The sequence below is a fragment of the Dendrobium catenatum genome, unplaced genomic scaffold (genome assembly GCF_001605985.2).
Source record: "Dendrobium catenatum unplaced genomic scaffold, ASM160598v2 fragScaff_scaffold_1470, whole genome shotgun sequence".
Taxonomy (NCBI): domain Eukaryota; kingdom Viridiplantae; phylum Streptophyta; class Magnoliopsida; order Asparagales; family Orchidaceae; genus Dendrobium; species Dendrobium catenatum.
The window spans coordinates 53710-73959 of NW_021319932.1; the positions used below are offsets into that span (position 1 = coordinate 53710).

The window sequence follows — 20250 nt, forward strand, 5'->3', positions numbered from 1 at the left end:
AGCAATTTCTACACCCACAACTGGACTTCTCATCTTTATCTGACATCGTCTTAATATCGACGACCAACGCCATCTCAACATCGAAGACAGACACCCACTTCACATCACGCCCAATTACTTACTGCATAACATCGAAGCCCGACTCTCGATAGCATTGTTGTCTCCTCTCTCGATGTCACATACACGACATCGACACCCGACTTTGACAATCTGTTATTAATCATTTTAAGAACAAATTCTAGTTAAATGATTTTTTATTTCTAAATTATTTTTAATATTATGCTTACTCAAATTTTATACACTAATTTTAAAATATAAAAATTATAATACCATGTCCAACCCGTGTTCGTGTCCTATATGTTTCAATAATTGACATGTCCGTGTTGTTGTATCTGTGTCTGTGCATCATAGTTGATAGTTCACACCCCTAGGTACATGCGAGTTTAAACTCCTGCTGATTGACCAGGCTCAAATGGATTCATACCACAAGCTGAGAAATGCATAGACAGGGAAGTGTTGCGTCAATATATCCATTGAAGGAGAGCGTTCTTCTTTAAAATAAGCTGATCTCAAATTTCAGCAGTGTTCTAAAGTTGCAATAACTGTCAGCCAAGTCGAGAGACTTCATCGTCATCTGACTCCTGTGATGGTGTTTAATTTGCTTATTTATCTGTTTGAATACCAAGCAATATTTTCTTATTTTTATATGGTTTCCAAATGGATGCTCATCGTTGAACACCTCTGTTTGCTAAGTCAAACATGTTTCATTATGAAAAATAATAATAATCAGCAGAAAAGTTCAGATGATATGACAGAAGATGCTACAAATTTGACCAAATTTGAAGCCTCGAGATTGGGAGATTTTATATTTTTTTGCCGTTATTGGTTGGCTTTTGTCTCAAATCAACTGTGGTGGAAGTTTTCTTTGATATTTGCTGGTGATTAGTTGTTCTCTTCTGGTAGTGACATTGTCAATGATTGAGTTCATTAGCTGCATTATTTTCTGAAACGAAAAGAAGTGAAATTGCATAACCTTATGCTTGAGGCTTGCTTCTTAAGGGAAAAGGTAGGGCAGTCAAAATCGGGTCACGGGTCGGGTTCGGGCCCAACTTGGAACTGACCCGACACTAGTTGACCCGAACCAGGGTCAACCCGACACAACCTGCCAACCAAGATCTGAAGCAATAAATAGCAGCCAACAAGTTTATGCGTTTATGTTGCTCAATTACACATCAGATTAAAAATTAAAACAACAACTTTGAATTAAATTAAACCAAAAAGCAACTATGAATAAAAAAAATAAAACAAAATACAAACAGCAATGTACAATTCAATTCCTTATTTACAAATCTGTTGCAAAACTATAAATCAATTGATAAATAACAAATCAGTTTACAAAATATAAATTACAAAAGAGTTTACAACAAATATGACTAAGGAAATTATAAATTACACTTTGTTGATTTGCTCAATTGCTCCACCAAAAAACTGCTTCAGGAATGTGTCTTCAATCTTCATATATATTTAAGTGCAATAAAACTTGTTAAATAGGAAAAAAACTTCAATACATAGCTCAGATTAAACCTTTTAAATCATGAATCACATAATGAATTGTAAGTGTAATAAATTTTAGTATATTACCATCCAAGGTGTTTGTTTGAATAGAACTAATTAACATATGCTCATTCTATTAGATAGTATATGCACATTCTAGGAGAATACGAGAATACAAATATCACCTGGTTGTCATAACACTTACACTGATACGATTCCCACTTTCATTTTAGAAGTATTATCATCATTGCTTTATAAAACATTAAAACCACAACTAATTCATGGTAGCAACATACAACAATCAAATCATGTAGTAGTCAATATGAGCAGCACTATTTCATATGAGCCATAAAAATCAATAAAATTAATGTACTTCAGATTCAATAATCAACGATCATATAAAGGATTAGTATGTTCTATCATTCGTATACCCATGTTAAGTTACAACACAATAGTTTTGTTATGAATCAATGCATGTTAATAAATGATACTTTAATTTATTATATATATTATTTCATGTATATCAGTATACATGTAATATCAATCTAGTGAGCATATGTTCCATTACTTATCATACACCATCAAGTATCAATGCATGTATATTATATATTTCTATTATATGCAATTCAATATGTATATCATATATTTACTCTATCATATACCCTTGTATCAATTTCAATTTATCAGTCATATAGTCTTATCATATGCTTACATCAGTCATATCTTGTATTATATTCATGTCATATAATATTATATTAGTTATGCTATTTATTATGCATTCTTTATATCATAAGCATATGTAAGCAAGACAAGTCATCTAGCTACCTATGATGTTTTTTTTTTAATATATCAAGTTATATAGGTTCTTCAGAATAAATAAGAACCAGTCTCAATCATATCAGTTATATTGTCAAGAATTAGCTCATATCACATACCACAAGTTAGATGACTTTTATATAAGAAGTTGTTACTTCCCGCCCATCAACATACCACATCATATCAGTCAATCTCCTTATGCCTTCCTTTTTATATCACATAGGATTACACAATGAATCTTATTTAAAGGAAAGCTCATCGGCCCACTCCTGCATAACATAATGTCTCCAGCTAACTTGAATCACTAAATAATTTTTAGCCAGCCTTTCTTACTTTTACGCACATTTCATATCATTTATATCAAAATAATAGATATTATATATGCATGCATCATATATAATACTCATAACATATATATTTATCCAATGTATATATGTATTATGCCAAAATGCATATTCGGGTAGGTGAACAGTAAATTAGTGTACATCATATATTTTATGCCTAAATGTAGTACACTCTCATAATAATTTTACACTCAACATTTTTTTACTCATTTCAATTAAAATAATATATGTACAAAACCAACGAGTGAAATTTTGATATGAACATGTCAAAATATTTAGGGTGATGATATCTATCAAATATTAAAAATTATATGATGAAAGTTCACTAAAATATGAGATTTTTTTAGGAGATATAAAATCTGGGAAATTAAAATAATCAAAAATAAAAATAAGATTCAAATTACATACCAAGATTGGAAGAAATCATGCAACAGACTCGATGAGACCCGAATAGGTTTCTCTCTCCTTTCTCTCCCTTCTCTATTTTTCCTCTCCTTTCTTCCTTGGCAAGACAACAAATGGGGGATATTATAATAATCCAAAATTTAATAAATGAATTAATTTGAAAATATGAAAAATAATAACTATAGCACGGTGACACTGAGCTGTAGAGTGCAACGATGCTCCATTCTCTGTTCTATAATAACAAAAAATTTTTGCATGTAGCATAACCACTACAGGAAAACCGCATATTACCGGCGGACAAAATCCACCGGAAAACATAGATATTCCGACGGAAATATAAGTTTCCGGCGCACATTTCGGCGGAAATCCGTACGCCAGTTTTGGTCGCGTCGATAAATTATTTCCGGCGCAATGTCCGCCGGTAACGTACACCGGAATTGTTCCGCCGTAACGTGCGACGGAAATGGTTCAGACAGCCCTATACCGTCGGATTGGCCGGCGGAACTGGCGTCGGTAAATTTACGGCATATTTTGCGCCGGAAATGTTGACGCAAACTTTTCGTCGAACAATTCCGCCGGTGCCTGCGCCGTTTATTACTGTCCAGAATTTTCCGTCGGAAAATCCGACGGTAATCGCGTGTTTTCCCGTAGTGAACAGTGTTGTGGTCTAGAGGATAGATATATATCCATCATCACTATTAATTTCTCTCTCCCCCTAACTTCATTGCCTTGCTAGGGAAGAAAAAAGAGGAGAAGAGATGCAGAGGGGATAGAGAGAGGGGAAGAGATGAAGAGGAGAGAGAGAAAAGAGAAGAGATGAAGAGGGGATATAGAAGAGAGAGAAGTTCTTCTAGGGCTTCTTTGTATGTTACTTTAATACAAAATTATTTTAAACATTATAAGTGATCTCTACTCTACATATATTTTCAATGATTTTGAGTTTAGTCTATTTTCTCCTTCCTCAAATTAATAAAATATATTATCTCTCATTTTAATTAATTTTTATTGTGTAACTTTTGATATGTGAAATATATTATTATTTTGAATATTTTGACTAATTTATATTAGAATTTTACTAGTTAGTTTTGCACATATGACATTTTACTTGAAATGGGTAGAGTAGATTAGGTCATGCAAAATAATGAGCTAATATACTAAATATGGATATAAGATACATTACATGCATATGTGTATTATTCATTTGGTATATAATACATGCATATTTATGAGCACACTGGATAAATATACATGTTATAATAATTGCATATGATGTATACATAATGTTTATTATTATGACATATGAAATGATATAATAAGAACAAATAAGATAAATGAACTAATGTGCTAGATGAAAAAGATCAAATTGATACTGATATAATTAAGAATACTAATGACTGTATATGACTAAAAATATATTTATGATAGATATAACTGATAAGACTAATAATAGATAAGACTAATGACTGATGAGTGGTGATTAATAACTGATGACTGATAAGACTAATGATTTATAAAACTGATTGATGACTAATACACATGACCAATGAGACTAATTTCTATTAGGTGGGCTACAAGATTAATGAGATTGATTCCTATTGGGTTGGCCCTAGGTCATATGGATACATAATAAAATATACATAATATAAGATACAAGATATATGATATATGATATGATTGGTTGACTTATCGCTACAAGAAAATGTATGATTGCTGGAAGAATTTTTTTTAGAAATCCAATAATATTTTCTTATAATGTTAATTTATGGCATAAATCAATCTAACGCTAACAACCGCATATGAAACCAAACTTTGACAATTTAATTTCTATCAAAAAAATTTTGACGGATTTTTAGAAGATTGTCTGAATATTTTGGACGAATGAAATAGTTATAAATGAAAAGATTTTTTATGATAATTGACAAAATTTCCCACCAAAAATATTGGCAATAGTCCGGGCAAAATTTTCAGTTAATAATTTTGATGAAATTAGAAGCAAAAATTTTGCTAGAATTATTGGGGAAATTTTGGTTGGAATTACCAGTGGAGAATTCCACCTAAATTTTCACTGGTAAGACCTACGATGATTTTTTATGATATATCTGCTGAAAATCTGTTAGAAACCTATAGCTCAGCAAAATAAAAGCATCCTCCACATAAATTCACCTATTATAACCCATGAATAATTCACCAATCATATAAATGAAACAAATCGGTAAAATAAAAAATATAAATCCCAAAATTACATTATTATATATGTATTAAAAGAGAATCAACATACATTAGTTCTAAAACATTATTAAACCAATAATAAAATATAAGCATCCAACTAAAGCCTCTCTAAAACAAACTCTAATCCTCTTTTGTACCCTCACCCCCTCATCCTCTAAAGCCTATTGATCACAAAAGTGCTCTAAAAATTTGTATAGTTCTATAACTGACTTTGATGTATTTGCATATCCGTTTTCAATTTTTTCTCTTACTCTAGCATTTCTATTAGGGTAGCCACCTTGTGACTGACTAACTCCTCTTTACTACTACTTGAGAAGCTTGATGTGTTAGACAACTTGTCCTCAAATACATAAGCTTAAGAGCCTATGGCATAAACTCTACCCTACTACATTCTGCCCAATTCCTATGATTATGTACTATAGTTCAAGTAATATGTCGATCCCATAGATGATCCCTCACTAAATACAGCTTGGCTCTCTTGAAGCCATTTATAGTTCTCCTGATAAGATATATAAAAATTTTATCAATGTCATTGAAATATTTCTAATATGATTGCAAGTTTTAATAGTCACATAGGCCTTTCTTAATCATTGATCCACCTATTGTTGGTCCTCCTAGCACTTATGGGAACATGTGTAACTCCACAAAAGTGGGTTCTCTACCCATCACTTCTTTTTGTAATATAATATGATAAGTTAGCACAACAATCAAAATTATTTAATTCTAAGATCATATAAATTATATATGTTCATACCAAACATTGTATATGCTCAGTGTGTGTAGCTAAGCCACTAGTATATTTGGAAAGCACTGCCCATATATACCCCTAATGTTTAAAGCTCTGCTCTACCTTTTTTGTTCCCTCCTAGTATAATCTAGGCTAGTATAGGTCCTACACAATTTATCCCACACACCATCACCAATCCAAATCAGTCTCTTGCTTGACTTCCTAATATCTATAAACATGTCTTGTAGGCTAGTCGAACCACGCTTCTCTAAATTGTTTCTTATCTTATTATTGTGTTGGGGTAACAAAATAAAAAAATCTATCTACTTGATATTATAAGACATGACATTTTGGATTAGAAAATTTTGAATGAAATTTAATTATATATAGCTGATTACTCACCTCGAACTCCTAGAATCACATGTCCCAAACATCTTGGGGTATTTTCTTCCAAGTTAGATATGAAGCATCATACTTGCTCCATATATTGTCTCATATCTTATGTGCAGTCTTGGTATAATGGGTAAGTAAAATAATCAATTAATTAGAACATCTTTCTATTTTAATTATTTTCCTTATTTAAATCATGGCGTGATTCAATGGCGACAAGCCGTTCTGATAAATCATCATTGTAGTACAATATATAGCCATTAACACAATATTATATTTTCTTAGCAATCATAACCTAATCTCGAAACTAGCTTCTTAGTCTTATATAAATCTGTTGGAATTAGATTATTTGTATGGTTAGTCTTTTTAAGCAGTCCAACAAATTGATTAAAATACTCTCAACAAATGTTATATTCATGTTATATTAAGTCTTAATATTGAACATTCTAACAACGACTAGCAAGTTGGTTGTTAAACTACACGTAGTAATTCATCAAAGTCTTATGCTTCCCTTTGGTGACTCTTCCGTATGTTTTGTAAATTATGGACTAGTTGCATCATAAATCATATATTTGTACGTCATAATATTTTCTTTCTCAACTATTTTGGAACTTGTTGATTTGACAACAACAAGATTCAAAATGTGGCTTGTACTCTCTATGTGAAGTCCAAAATCAAAATTATGACATGAATCCTCCATGACATAAATCAACGGTAACCTCATTTGGTGTAATTTTGTGTGCTTTCAATAAGGACAACAAAAACTCCCATCAGATAAAAAAGAAGGTAGTTGATAGGATACCTAGATAAAAAAATTGACTCATTTGATAAGTTCATCTGTTAATGTATTTTGTCCAAGCAACAGTCAATTATACATTTTATTTGAATTCAGATATCTATACAAAATGTGATCTAGAAAATATTATACGTGAAAATTTTTATTAAATTTAATTTAATAGCTCAAAATTAATATATAAATTTGAAGGTAAGACAATATGATTTTATTTAAATAATTCCATATGGGATGCAATTTTCAGACAAGATCAAGTGGTAAGAACCTCTTTTATACACTTTTGAATATTAAAACATTCTTAGGTAGGATCAATTTAAAGATGCATATGAAGTAAGTCATTTAAGTGGATGTTCTTGAGAGGAGCATGTATAAGAATTAACCACTGATAAAATATTATTGTTTACCTTTAGCAAACATAGTGAGAGAGAGAGAAAGAGAGAGAAAGAGAGAGAGAGAGAGAGAGAGAGAGAGAGAGAGAGAGATTTCTTCATGAATTTGGATAATCTTTAACAACACCACTTTTGCAATTATTTTAATCGCTACTAAATTTGATGCTAGTAAGGCTTCATTTGGGGTGGCTTTCTTCCTCTTTCTTAAAGCAATTTTCTAGTACAAAATACAAATTTTTGACTAGAAAACTGCTTTAAGAAGCAATATAAAAGCCGTCCCAAAAGAAGCCTAAATGAGAGGCATTAGCTTTCAAGCTCGTAATTATAGTAAGATTGGAAACTAATAATAGATTAATTTATAAACTAACCATTAAAATTGGTACATTTAATAAGAAAAACATATAAAAAATATTCAAAACTTAATCATAAAAATTTAGAGATGCACGGGTTTTAAAAAAAACAAGAAAAAAAAATTGCCACATGACAGTGTGATTTGGTGCTAATGGCGACTTATGCGGCGACTAGGTTTGTCTAAAAAATTAAATTCATCTGTTCAACCTTCTATCAAGTTAGTGTTAAATCTTAATAAAATGACTTGAATTCACTTGTTCAAATCCTATATAAAGCAAATGAATATGATAAGTCAACAAAAATTAATTTGATCGGACACAAATCTTGAAGTATATTTAAATTGAAAACTTTGAAATTAAATTTAAAGACATATGAACTCGATCAGATTTTAATAAACTTACGATCAAATTAAATGCCACGACAAAATGAATTTATCGATGTAAAAAGTGATTTGATTTGAGTTCAAATGAGTTATGATCAAGAACTGGAAATATAATTATAAACATTGAGACATCATATGGATGGCCAAATCATCCCCAATTTTTGCATGTTGACAATCAAACTAAGCATCTAAATGAGACAAATCCAACGAGCTCAAAATAGCCTAATTCTCATATCATTAAAACCCCTAAATGTAGTCCTCAGATCATTATTGCCCGCTATTATTAAGATCCTCCAACCATTATTGTCTAGCTACATCAACGTCCATTGACTTTGTCATTTGTTATTGCGAACAACATTAATATATGTTATTGCCTATAAAGCTTGGTGCATGCTGTCGACATTAACTTTGACCACTAAAGTTAACATCAATATTTATACTGAACTTCTTGATCTTTGGTATCCACTCCTCAAGGGAGAACCACCATAATAAACATCAAATGATATTTTAAAGATAGCTCTAATACTACATGGATTTTCTAATTTTAAGCACAAAATATAACTGATGATAAAAACTAGTAGAATCATATCAACTGGGACATGCCCTATTATTATTATTATTTGAGTTCTTCAAGTAAATAAATTGGTCTCTTACAACTCCTCTTTCATGTATCTCTATGGTGGATCTCGATATAAAATTAAGATGTTAATCTCTCTCTACCGTTATGAATGTTTTGACAAATAATAGAATCATTATAATATAACATCATTCATTAAAAACTCACCCATAATTGTTTAAGGTTTCATTTAGGACATTTTTTTCATTGCTTTCTAAAACAACTTTCTAGTATGAAATTTTCTAATTCAAGAAAATTTTTAATCAAAAACAATTTTAAAAAACGTTAAAAAAGCTATCCCAAACGAAGTCTATGGCTTCGTTTGGGACGGCTTTCATACTGTTTCTTAAAGCAGCTTTTTAGTATAAAAAATTTTAATTTTTATACTGAAAAGTTACTTTAAGAAGCAGTAAGAAAGCTGTTCCAAACGAAACCTAAGTCAGTATTAATCTACTTTATCCGATTCAACTTCCTCGTCCTGATATTCTTGTCGTTACATAAGAAAAAATCTCAAATAAATTGAATAAAAATAGAAATAAAAAATACTTGGAAATATATCCGAACTAAAAATGGCATATTTTGAATGATTTTTTAGCCAAAAATATTTGAGAGTGGAGATATAAACAAAACAAGAATATTAACTTCCAAAAAAAAAGTTTGGATAAATAATCTGCTGAAATATTTCTCTAATTAGATACAGTATGAATCATATAAAATTAAAATTTCCATTTAATTAGTCACCAAAGTTAGTTTTTTTTCTTAACAGAACAATTGGCTGTTATCCTACGTGGCAGCTGAGACTGATAACCTCGTCGCCGCTCAACATCGCACTTTCTATTTTGACTCCGTGGACTAACACCCGTTAAGATATAACAGATCCAACGGTTCCCAATCTTCAATCTCAAGCGTCCGCCGGCAACGGAACCAGTCCAACGGATAGCCACCGAGAGCATCGTAACGGAATATACGCTGGAACGGAAACGTCGTGAATCACGGGCAATCCGGGCAGAACAGGCCAAAGCTCGGTCAGCTTCACGTAGCTCCCCCTTCTCTCCTATGCTTTCTCTATCTGTAGCGCGCGCGCGCTCTATCGCCTCAATTTCTTAGGAGTCCGAGCCCTTCTCTGAGTGGCTGTGATACTCACGAACTACGAGTCCAGCGAATCTCTGCGGCGGGGAGTGAAGGAATCTAACAGAAGGTAGGCTGAAGTAAAGTTTCCGCTGATTTATATTGGAAATCGGAAAGCCTTTGGAACTCCATCTGCGTTTCTGATAGTTCATTGTTGTCGTTACTTTCACAGTTCACTTCCACTTCTAAATTTCATTGGACCTTCGAGGACGCTTTGTTCAGAAGCATATGTCCGGTTCTCCAATTTGGGGTTTGCTGACCCTGGTATTTCTCTTCTCTGGAATTTTTGCGTAGATTTCGCGATTTTAGTTTGTGACTGGGTGGGATTAGGACATTCAACTGTGCGGACTTGGATAAATTTTGGGGTTCATGTCCACTTCCATTTTGATATACGATTTGAAGTTTCTTAAAATTCGTTCATGTTTTCCACCGCCTCTGCTACTTGCCGAATTGGGCAAATTTGTTTTTTTTTTTAATGGTTTTCCATTAACGGGCAACCTCTGTAACCAGTATAGAGTTCAGGGGCTGTTGGGAGTAGGTTTCCAGCTGTGCCACTTGAGTTTTATTGATTTCTGTTTATGGTTCTTCTGTGTTTAAGGTCCAGATTAATGCTCTTCAGTCCTTTCTTCTATTGGTAAGCCATTAAAAGTGGCGTTTTTTTTTTACTGGCGTTGAAACTTTTTCTCTTTTTTGTTTTCCCTTCTCCAAGAATGGTGTAGTGCTTGTTTTTGATAAATGTTAATGGCTTAAGGGGCGGTGATTTTATAATCTTCTATTCTACCAGCAACCATTCTTCCTACATAGAGGTGCTGCCAAAACCCTCCCTCATTTTTTAAACTGTATTACTTGATTAAATAGACATTATTAATGTTTCTGAATAAAATATATATACAAATTCCATTTCTTTTGCAAGATTTCATGTTGGTAACGCCCAGCTGATACAAACTACCTATTATTATATCAGGTAATGCAACATGCATCAATCAAATCCTATTCCAAGTAAAACTTCTGCCTTCAACAGTGCAGTTTATCGAGATCAGCAACTAGAATTGAGTAGCAGCACCATGGATTCAAATCACTCTGTGAACAGTTCCACTAATCCCAGCTTGGCTTCAAGGCAACGTTTAAGGTGGACACATGAGCTTCATGGGCGTTTTGTGGATGCAGTGGCACAACTTGGCGGACCAGACAGTGAGAAATTCTTCTTGTTACCTGCCTAAAGTAGCATGATCTTGAATCAAATCGCAGTTCTAGATAAAGTTGAATTTGCGGCAGATTAGATTTTCCCTTTTGTCTTTGCATTTTCCTTTGCCTGCCAATTATGCTATGGTATTAATATATTTGCTGAAACATTTTTCTTGATGTATAGAAGGTAAAATGCTTTGGGAATTTCTTTTTAATCTGCAATTGCAAATGTTGCTTCACTTTGTTTGGCGTTTCTTGAATATTGAAGGATTCTTTAAGCCCTCTGTGCTTTTCCTGTATCTGAAGACTTGGTTTGCTAGGTTTGTATTGATAACTATCCAAGCCTATCAGGATAGTTTATTCCTTTATTTAGTGCAACCGTTGGTCTAAAAAGCTCGATTACAGAGCTTTGATTTTTTTTTTTTATGATATATCAATATTTACCCTGGTGTATGCTTTTTGCTAATGCTATTCTTCTTGTTGATAAGAATAGGGAGGGAGTTGAAGAAAATTTAAATTATGGAGGTCAACTTTAGAGTCTAAAGGTTTTTGTTAGAGTAAATCTAAAACCGAATACACGGAGTATAATTTTAGTAGTATTGGATCTAGTGGGGGATTGTGACTTTCAGCAATCAAGTTTTTGAAAAGAGTACACATTTTAGATATCTTGGGTCTATTGTTTAAAACGATGGTGAAATAGATGGGATATTATTAGTAGAATTCAAGTTGGATGATCGAAGTGGAGGAATGCATCGGGTGATAGAAAAGTACCATTCAAATTTAAGAAAAAATTCTATAAGATGGTGATGAGACTTGCAATGTTTTATGGCATAGAATGTTGTCCATTAAAAGAGAAACAAGAAATTAATTTAGTGTTGCAAAGATGAGAATACTTTGGTGCATGAGTGGCTTTACACTTAGAAATGCGAAATTCATAATTTTTCCATGTCAAAGAAGCAAGATGCTGTAGAGAAACTTCAATACAATTACCTAATGATGAAGCACATGGAAATGCATCTTATAACCCCATTATGAGTACTCTGGTCGTGGGTAGTTCATTATGGTTGCTGTGAGAACCTGTTTTTTATTTATTTATTTGTTTTTTGGTAGTATATATTGGAAACTTTGCTCCTTTAGCCTATTCCACCGAGGAAATTTATATTTATTAAGAGAGAAGAAGGTCCATCAACTATTTATAGGGGGCCATTTTAGTCCCATAGTATATAATATGTCAAATATAATTCTTTGATTCATGAAATCTTATACTTAGTAGTCCCTCCATAACTCCTTAAATTCAATCCAAAATAGTCCAACATAAGGACTATTTTGAATCATCTTTGTAAGAACACATGAGATAGCTAAGACTAAAATGGTTAATCATTGTTGTAGCTTAGCCATAAATGATATTTTACCTTCTTTCCTTTGATCCTTATAGAAGAAATGAATAGATAAACAAAATAATCATTCTATATAGATATCTCACCTATTGAGTTAGATTTTTATTTATATTTTGACCGATTTCTTTGCAGTATAAGATAACTTCTTTTTGAACAGGAGCCACTCCAAAAGGTGTCCTTAAAGTAATGTCCGTGCCAGGATTAACCATATACCATGTGAAGAGTCACTTGCAGGTACTGGGATTCAATATGATCAAGCATTCTTCGCAATGCCAGTTTTTAAAATTATTGTTTCTTTGCCTAACCTTATTTCTGTATCCATGTAGAAATATCGACTGGCAAAATACATCCCCGAGTCTTCAACAGATGGTAGCTTTATTGAATATTGTTAACAAGTTACTGTTTTGTTTGATAAATGTTTGATTTGAAGGCATTTCTCTTTGTAGACATGCATTATGGTCATGTTCTTATGGTTTGTTTATTTGCAAATAGGCTCCAAGGCTGAAAAGAAAGAACCTGGTGAGCTGATTTCTAGCTTGGATAACTCTTCGTAAGTACCAGTTTGCTGCTTTTTTTCTACCAAAAAATAAGATTCGGAGTATCCTTCCAATTCTCATCATAACAATTGCTGTATTGAAGTAATTATAGATGTAATGACTTTCAGTAATGAACTGAATCATATAAAATGCTCATAATATTAGAGGGAAGATTCTGTTAATATAAGTTCTGCCATCATAAGCATGTTTTACACTAAATAAATTCAGATAAAAGAAAATAATTATAAACTCATAGTGCTCGTCACTTTTTTGTGCTTTCAACAAATGTGAACTTTCAGATTTACTTGTTTCTGATTTTATAAGTTGATAGCTTCTGTTATCCAGTTCTTTTGAGATCTTATTGTTTCATCAATTGCATCAACCTAAAAGACATAACAGATTCTTGTATAAAGATATCTGTAACTGACTCTACCAATAGTATGCTGCCACATGTACAAACACACCACCTAGTTCTATATAAACCTATGTATTGGTTCTCTCAAACATAACGAAGCATTTCTCCATTCTCTGTCATCTTCTTCCTTTGGTCTTTCTTCACTGTCTTGTCTCAGCTTTCATGGTATCAGAGCCGATTGGGTCGCAACCTCCATTTCACTGATGGAATGACCCTTGTCCACGACTACCGGCAAAGAAGTTAGGGATTGTCTGGCAATTCCATCATCCTTAAAGTTCTTGATTTCAAATATCAAGAACATTGTTCTCATTGCTCTCTCAGGTGAAAACTATCCATCCTGGAAATCCCAAATCACAAAACTGTTCAAAGCCAATAACTATCTTTTGTTTCTCGATCAATCTACTCCTATTCCCCCTCGTGTCTGACTTCTTCTTTTTTTGACTTCTCCTCAGTTTGCTCCTCTCAGTAGCAAGTCTTGTCCTACCTCCTCCAACAACACACTATTCCATCTGTTCCTTCCCCCCAATTTCCTATTCCTCCTCCACCATCCTCCTCTCCCCCATGATCACCAGACTTAAAACCGGCACTCTCAAACCCCACCAAATTCACAATCTACATTCCTCCCTGAGCTTTGATCCCATCACCTATGCCAAAGCCAGCAAGCATCCCCATTGGAGAGAGGCAATGGCATCTGAATTCCTATCTCTCCAACAACAGGGTACGTGGAAGCTGGTCCCCCCTCCTCCCAACTCACCTATCTTGGGCTATAGATGGACTTATAATTCAAAGAAAAATACAGACGGTACGATTTTTTGATACAAAGCTCGCTTGGTGGCTCAGGGTGATCACCAAGAATACGGACTTAATTACACCGAAACATTTAGTCTAGTGGCCAAATTCCTCTCAATTCGCATTCTTCTCACTATAGTCATCACTCATCAATGGACCATTCATCAACTTGACGTCAAAAACGCCTTCCTCCATGGCTCACTTCAAGCAACCATTCATATGAAACAATCTCGCAGATTTGAGGACCACACTTATCCCAATCACATGTGCTTACTTAAAAAATCTTTATATGGTCTCAAGCAAGTTCCACGTGAATGGTTTCAAACCTTATCCAATCATCTTCTATCTCTCGATTTTCACAATAGCTCTTCTGACTCATCCCTCTTCATCCTCAATTTGAATTTCGTTCAAGCTTATCTCCTCATATACATAGACGACTTTCTCCTTACAGGTAATTCTTCATCTCTTCTACTCGATATCATTTCATCACTTAGCATTAACATCTCCATTAAAAATCTTGGCAACCCATCTACTTTCCTCGGCATCCAGATTCTCTCCCACAATTATTAATTACATCTATCTCAATCTTCCTATGCGAAATCCATTCTTCAACAAGCCGACATGAATAAGTGCAACCAACTTGCCAATCCTTCCACAACTAAGCCCCCTACCACTCCTAATGATCTCCTTCTCTTTAATCCCACCACTTATAGTCAACTCACCGGTTCTCTTCAATATCTCACTATCACTAGACCCAACATCTCCTTTGTCTTCAACACCTTATGTTAACACATGCATAATCCCTCTTCCACACACTATCATCTTCTAAAATGTCTTCTTCGCTACATCAAAGGCACTACTTCATTCGGTCTTCCCATTTCCTTCTCCTCTCTCACTTTATCAACATTCTCAGACGTGAATTGGGCGATAGACCTCGACACCAAACATTCTACTTCGGGCTACTGCTATTTTTTAGGTAATACTCTTATCTCTTGGACAGCCAAAAAGCAATACACAATCGCTTGTTCCTCCACATAAGCAAAATACCGATCCCTAGCAGCGGCCACAGCCAACATCATCTGGATTCGTCGCCTTCTCGCCGACTTCGATTTTCCTCAGTCTGCCAATGGACATTCAATGTGACAATATTGTTGCAACTTATAAATCAAGATTAAGTTTTGTGTAATGTGATTTTTTGATGATAACAAAATATTATTGTTTTTGCTAATATATATTGAATATATGTTTGTTTGTTTTTGTGTGTACTAACATTTTAGGAAAATCATACTCCAAACTGCTGAAGACTTCAAGATAGAGTAGAATAAAATTTAATGTAATAAAGTTAGTAATTTTTATTTTCTTGAGTTCGAGAAAGTGTAATTATAATTGGGTAACTGTGCACACACATATAGGGGGAGAATTAAAATTGAAATTGAAATTTTTTTAACCATATATGTACTGCACAACGTTGGTTTGTACAGACAAATGATAGTGTACGAAATAAGCTTCATACTAGATCATCCAGAAGAATTTTAACTGTTCGTACAGACGATCTAAATATTGTACATGCAACCGACAGTGTATGAAATATGCTTCGTACCAGATCGTCCAGACAAATTTTAACTGTTCGTATAGAGGATCTAAATATCGTATAGACGACTAACAGTATACGAAATAAGCTTGGTACCAAATCATCTAGACAAACTTTAATTGTTTGTACAGACGATATGTAAATCGTACAGACGACGAACAGTGTACGAAAAAATGTTTGTACCAAAGCATCCCATGATTTTTGAACTGTTTGTACAGACGATCCATGATTGTACTATACGATATGACTCATTTTCACTTTGAAAATTCAATTTATAGACGATTTTTTTTGTGTTTTTTATATAATAAGTCCTAGAAACTGACTTACAGATCTATTTGCTGTGAATTTTTCTTGAGAGTGGAAAAAGAGAGTGATTTGGGAAAGTGTTTGGGAGTGGAGAGTGAGAGATCTTGCAAGAAGAAATTGTGAGGGATTCACAAGGTTGCCCAAAGATGAGGATCTCTTAGTTGTTTTTCAAAACTCTGCCATACTTTTTTGAAGACTCTTGAGAGAAGATCTTTGGAGTATATTGGGTACTCTGCCCTCACCAAGAGGGTGAAAAAGGACAACGATAGTCTGCCTTCACCAGAAGAGTGAAAAAGGATGAAGGTAATCTGCCTTCACCAGGAGGGTGAAAAAGGACGATGGTTTTCTGCCGCACCGGGTTGGTGAAAGAGAGGTTTTTTAAGGACTTCTCTGCCTTGCTGTGGGAGCAAAAGGGAGTCACTTGTATTTAGTGCACTACATGGAGAATGAGTCTCCAGGGAGTAGACGTAGGTCTAGTTGGACCAAACTACTATAAAATATGGTATTCTTCTATTCTTTTATTTTTTACTTCATTTTTATTTTCCGCACTTTATTATTACTGTGGTTAAAAAATATTTTGTGAAAATCTATTTCTACAAACAACCGCATACTTCAGAATCATTGAGTAAAATTTCTTAAAATGGTTTTCTAAAATCAAAGAGATTTTTTAAATTATTAATTCACCCCCTCTTGATTAGCCTGGTGACATTTCTATTAGGTCTAACAACCTGCACGAACTTTATCTCTATCATCGTTCTTGCCAAGAGATTTTTTTAAACAACATCTCTGTCATCGCTCTTGCCAACAATCCAATGTTTCACGCTCGAACGAAACATATCGAATTTGACTTTCATTTCATCTTAGATCACATTCAGTCCAAGGAAATAAGGATCGTCCCAATCAGCTCGGTCGATCAACCAGCGGATATCTTCACCAAGTCTCTCCCTACGCCTAGATTCAACACTCTACAGACCAAGCTAACAGTGCATCCCTCACCATTAGCTTGTAGAGGCGTAAAAGGCATAACAGACTCTTGTATAAAGATATCTGTAATTGACTCTACCAATAGTATGCTGCCACATGTACAACACACACCAGCTAGTTCTATATAAACCTCTGTATTGGCTCTCTCAAACATAACAAAGCATTTCTCCATTCTCTGTCATCTTCTTCCTTTGGTATTTCTTCGCTGTCTTGTCTCAGCTTTCACAACCACGTCAACATTTAGTACATCCTTCTTTCTCTTGACTTCTGTATTTACTTCAAGATAGATTCAAGCAATCACGATGACAATGATATACTACAAATAAGATATTGCGTGGAACCACCCAATTATTATTATTATTATTATTATTATTTTGCGAAATAGATCAGGTCATAGCATTTAGAATATTGAAATTATCAAGAAATGACCTCAAATATGATCATAATATGATGAGCCTTAAACATAATGCTTTGCGAAACCACTCAAACATTGTCTATTCGCGAAACAGACTGCACTATTTCGTCTGGAACATCAAGATTATAAAACAGTTCATCTATACCGCTTATATTCAGATGTAAGAGAACTTGTAAAAATTTAATAGATTTGCATGAAGCCAAATGAATGAATTGATTCATAATAATAATAATAGTTTTATTGGACAATCATATCTTGTTTTGCTACATTATTTTTAAATTAATTAATTAACATAATTCATCTTGATCTATTAGTTGAGAGTTTAGACTACTAATTAAGAGATTTTGAATTTAAGTTTGCACATAAGTCTCTCTTAATTGGCCTAAATGCCAAAAAAAAAAAAAAATCCCTAATAACAAAAAAAAAAAAAAAAAAAAATCCCTAATAAAGCCGAACGATCACCTCACGCACCGACATTTCACACGCAGCAGCCGGCTCCCGCTCTCGCCAATGTCTCAAGCAAACACGAGCCCCCTTGCCCCTCCTATTCTTTTCTGCAGCCAACGCCGACCATCCGCCGTCGAGGTCACCTGCCTAGCCTGATGCCGACCCAGCCCTAGCCTACCGACACCGTTGATCACCTCCTTCCCAGGCCGACCAACCGCGGCCCCCTATCCGTCCCTCTGCTTGCCCGCAACTGCCGCTGCTTGCAGCTCCTTTACTCGCCGGCCAGCTCTCCACCTTTTTTTCTCCGTCAACCTCTCTCTATGTCCCTCACTCTCCCTCTCCCTTTCTCTCTGTACAAAACCCTCTATCTTTATCTAAATATGTCTAAATAGAGAATTTTTTTTTGCATTTTGCTCATTGTATATAAAATAAAATAAAAATAGAGAAATTTTTTTTCTCTCCAGCCACTCGCTCTCAACCCTTTTCTCTAAAGAGATCAGATCACCAATAGAGATTTCTCTCTCTTTCCTTATTTTATCTCTCTAAAAAGCAAATTCTCTTTCTATTTCTAAATTGAAAGACCCCTCTCAATCTCCCATTCTCTCTAAAAAGGGAGACATCTTTCTTTCTCTCTCAAAAAGAAATAGGGAAAGCAAAATAAAAGAAAGTTGTTGTTGTGTTGTATTTGCCCTCTCAAACTCACCTTATCATTATCATCAACTTCACTCTTCAATGCATTGGTATAAAATGCAATGACTCACAAACTCCTAAAATTTTGTTGGTGATACATTTGGTGTGGCGAGCGAAACTTGCATCAGTTTTCTTAGTGTGTTAGGGGAACTTGGCGATGACATTCACAACGCGATGAGGAAATCCTTTAAACCTCATTTGTTGTGCGTTTCACACGACGAGTGAAATCCATGCACATATTTCCTAGTGTGGTGGAGAAAACTCATAAGCAATGCTTGTGACACATCGGGTAAATCCCATGCTTGTTTTTATTAGTATGGAAATCCATGCACATATTTTACATATATATAATTCGCCACTTTATATATTTCCCAGTTGGTGGTGGAATCCTAATGTGCAAGAAAAAATTAAAAATAAGAAGCTTTGTTATAAAAATTGGTTTAATTTTAAAAATTCTGATAATTGAGAAATATATAAAGTGGCTCGTAAGGATGCTAAGAAAGCAATATGCGATGCAAAGGCATTAGCTTTTAGTGATTTATATAATAGATTAGATACTAAAGAGGGAGAAAGATATATGTATAAGTTAGCCAAACAAAGAGATAGGAGTAGTAAGGATTTAGTTCAAGTGAAGTGTATTAAAGATGAAGATCAAAAAATACTTTTCTTAGAAGATGATATTCAACAAAGATGGATGAGATATTTTGCTAAACTTTTTAATGAAGATTGTGAAAATAAGATTGACTATAGTGACCTTAGCACCCTAGATGAAAATAAAGATTTATGTTTTTATCGGCGTATTAGTAAAACTGAAGTTAGAGAGGCTTTAAAGAAAATGAAGGGTGGAAAAGCTGTTGGACCTGATGATATTCCAATAGAGGTGTGGAAATGCTTAGGAGATGAAGGAATTTCATGGCTTACTAAACTTTTTAATACTATTTTGAAGACTAAGAAGATGCCAGATGAGTGGAGAATGAGTGTGTTAATTTCTATTTTTAAGAATAAAGGTGATGTACAAGATTGTGCGAATTATAGAGGTATTAAGTTAATGTGTCATCCTTTAAAACTATGGGAGCGAGTTTTGGAGCATAGGTTGCGGTGTGATACTAATGTTTCTCAAAATCAATTTGGATTCATGCCGGGTAGGTCGACTATGGAAGCCATACATTTATTAAGAGGTTTGATGGAGAAATATAGAGAAAATAAGGAGGATCTACATATGATATTTATTGATTTAGAAAAAGCATATGATAAAGTTCCAAGAGAAGTGCTATGAAGAGTTCTTGAAAAGAAAGGAGTCAATAATGCTTATATTCAAATCATTAAAGATATGTATGCAGGAGCTATTACATGTGTTCAAACACAAGGTGG

The 20250-nt window shown here is 33.9% G+C and overlaps 1 protein-coding gene across 3 annotated transcripts in view; it reads left to right on the forward strand.

Annotated features, from left to right (window-relative positions):
• The first annotated feature begins 10072 nt into the window (after window positions 1-10072).
• The window catches only part of LOC110110040 (myb family transcription factor PHL7), a 43799-nt gene continuing 33621 nt past the window's right edge, over window positions 10073-20250 (forward strand). The window contains exons 1-7 of one of the 3 annotated variants that reach the window (XM_028700231.1): window positions 10073-10194; window positions 10297-10388; window positions 10834-10930; window positions 11089-11315; window positions 12864-12940; window positions 13033-13075; window positions 13199-13256. In XM_028700231.1, the coding sequence (XP_028556064.1) occupies window positions 11099-11315; window positions 12864-12940; window positions 13033-13075; window positions 13199-13256 (395 nt within the window). In that variant the 5' untranslated portion in view covers window positions 10073-10194; window positions 10297-10388; window positions 10834-10930; window positions 11089-11098. The remainder of the gene's footprint in view (window positions 10195-10296; window positions 10389-10833; window positions 10931-11088; window positions 11316-12863; window positions 12941-13032; window positions 13076-13198; window positions 13257-20250) is intronic. The other 2 variants (XM_020841328.2, XM_028700232.1) reach the window with 2 other exon arrangements.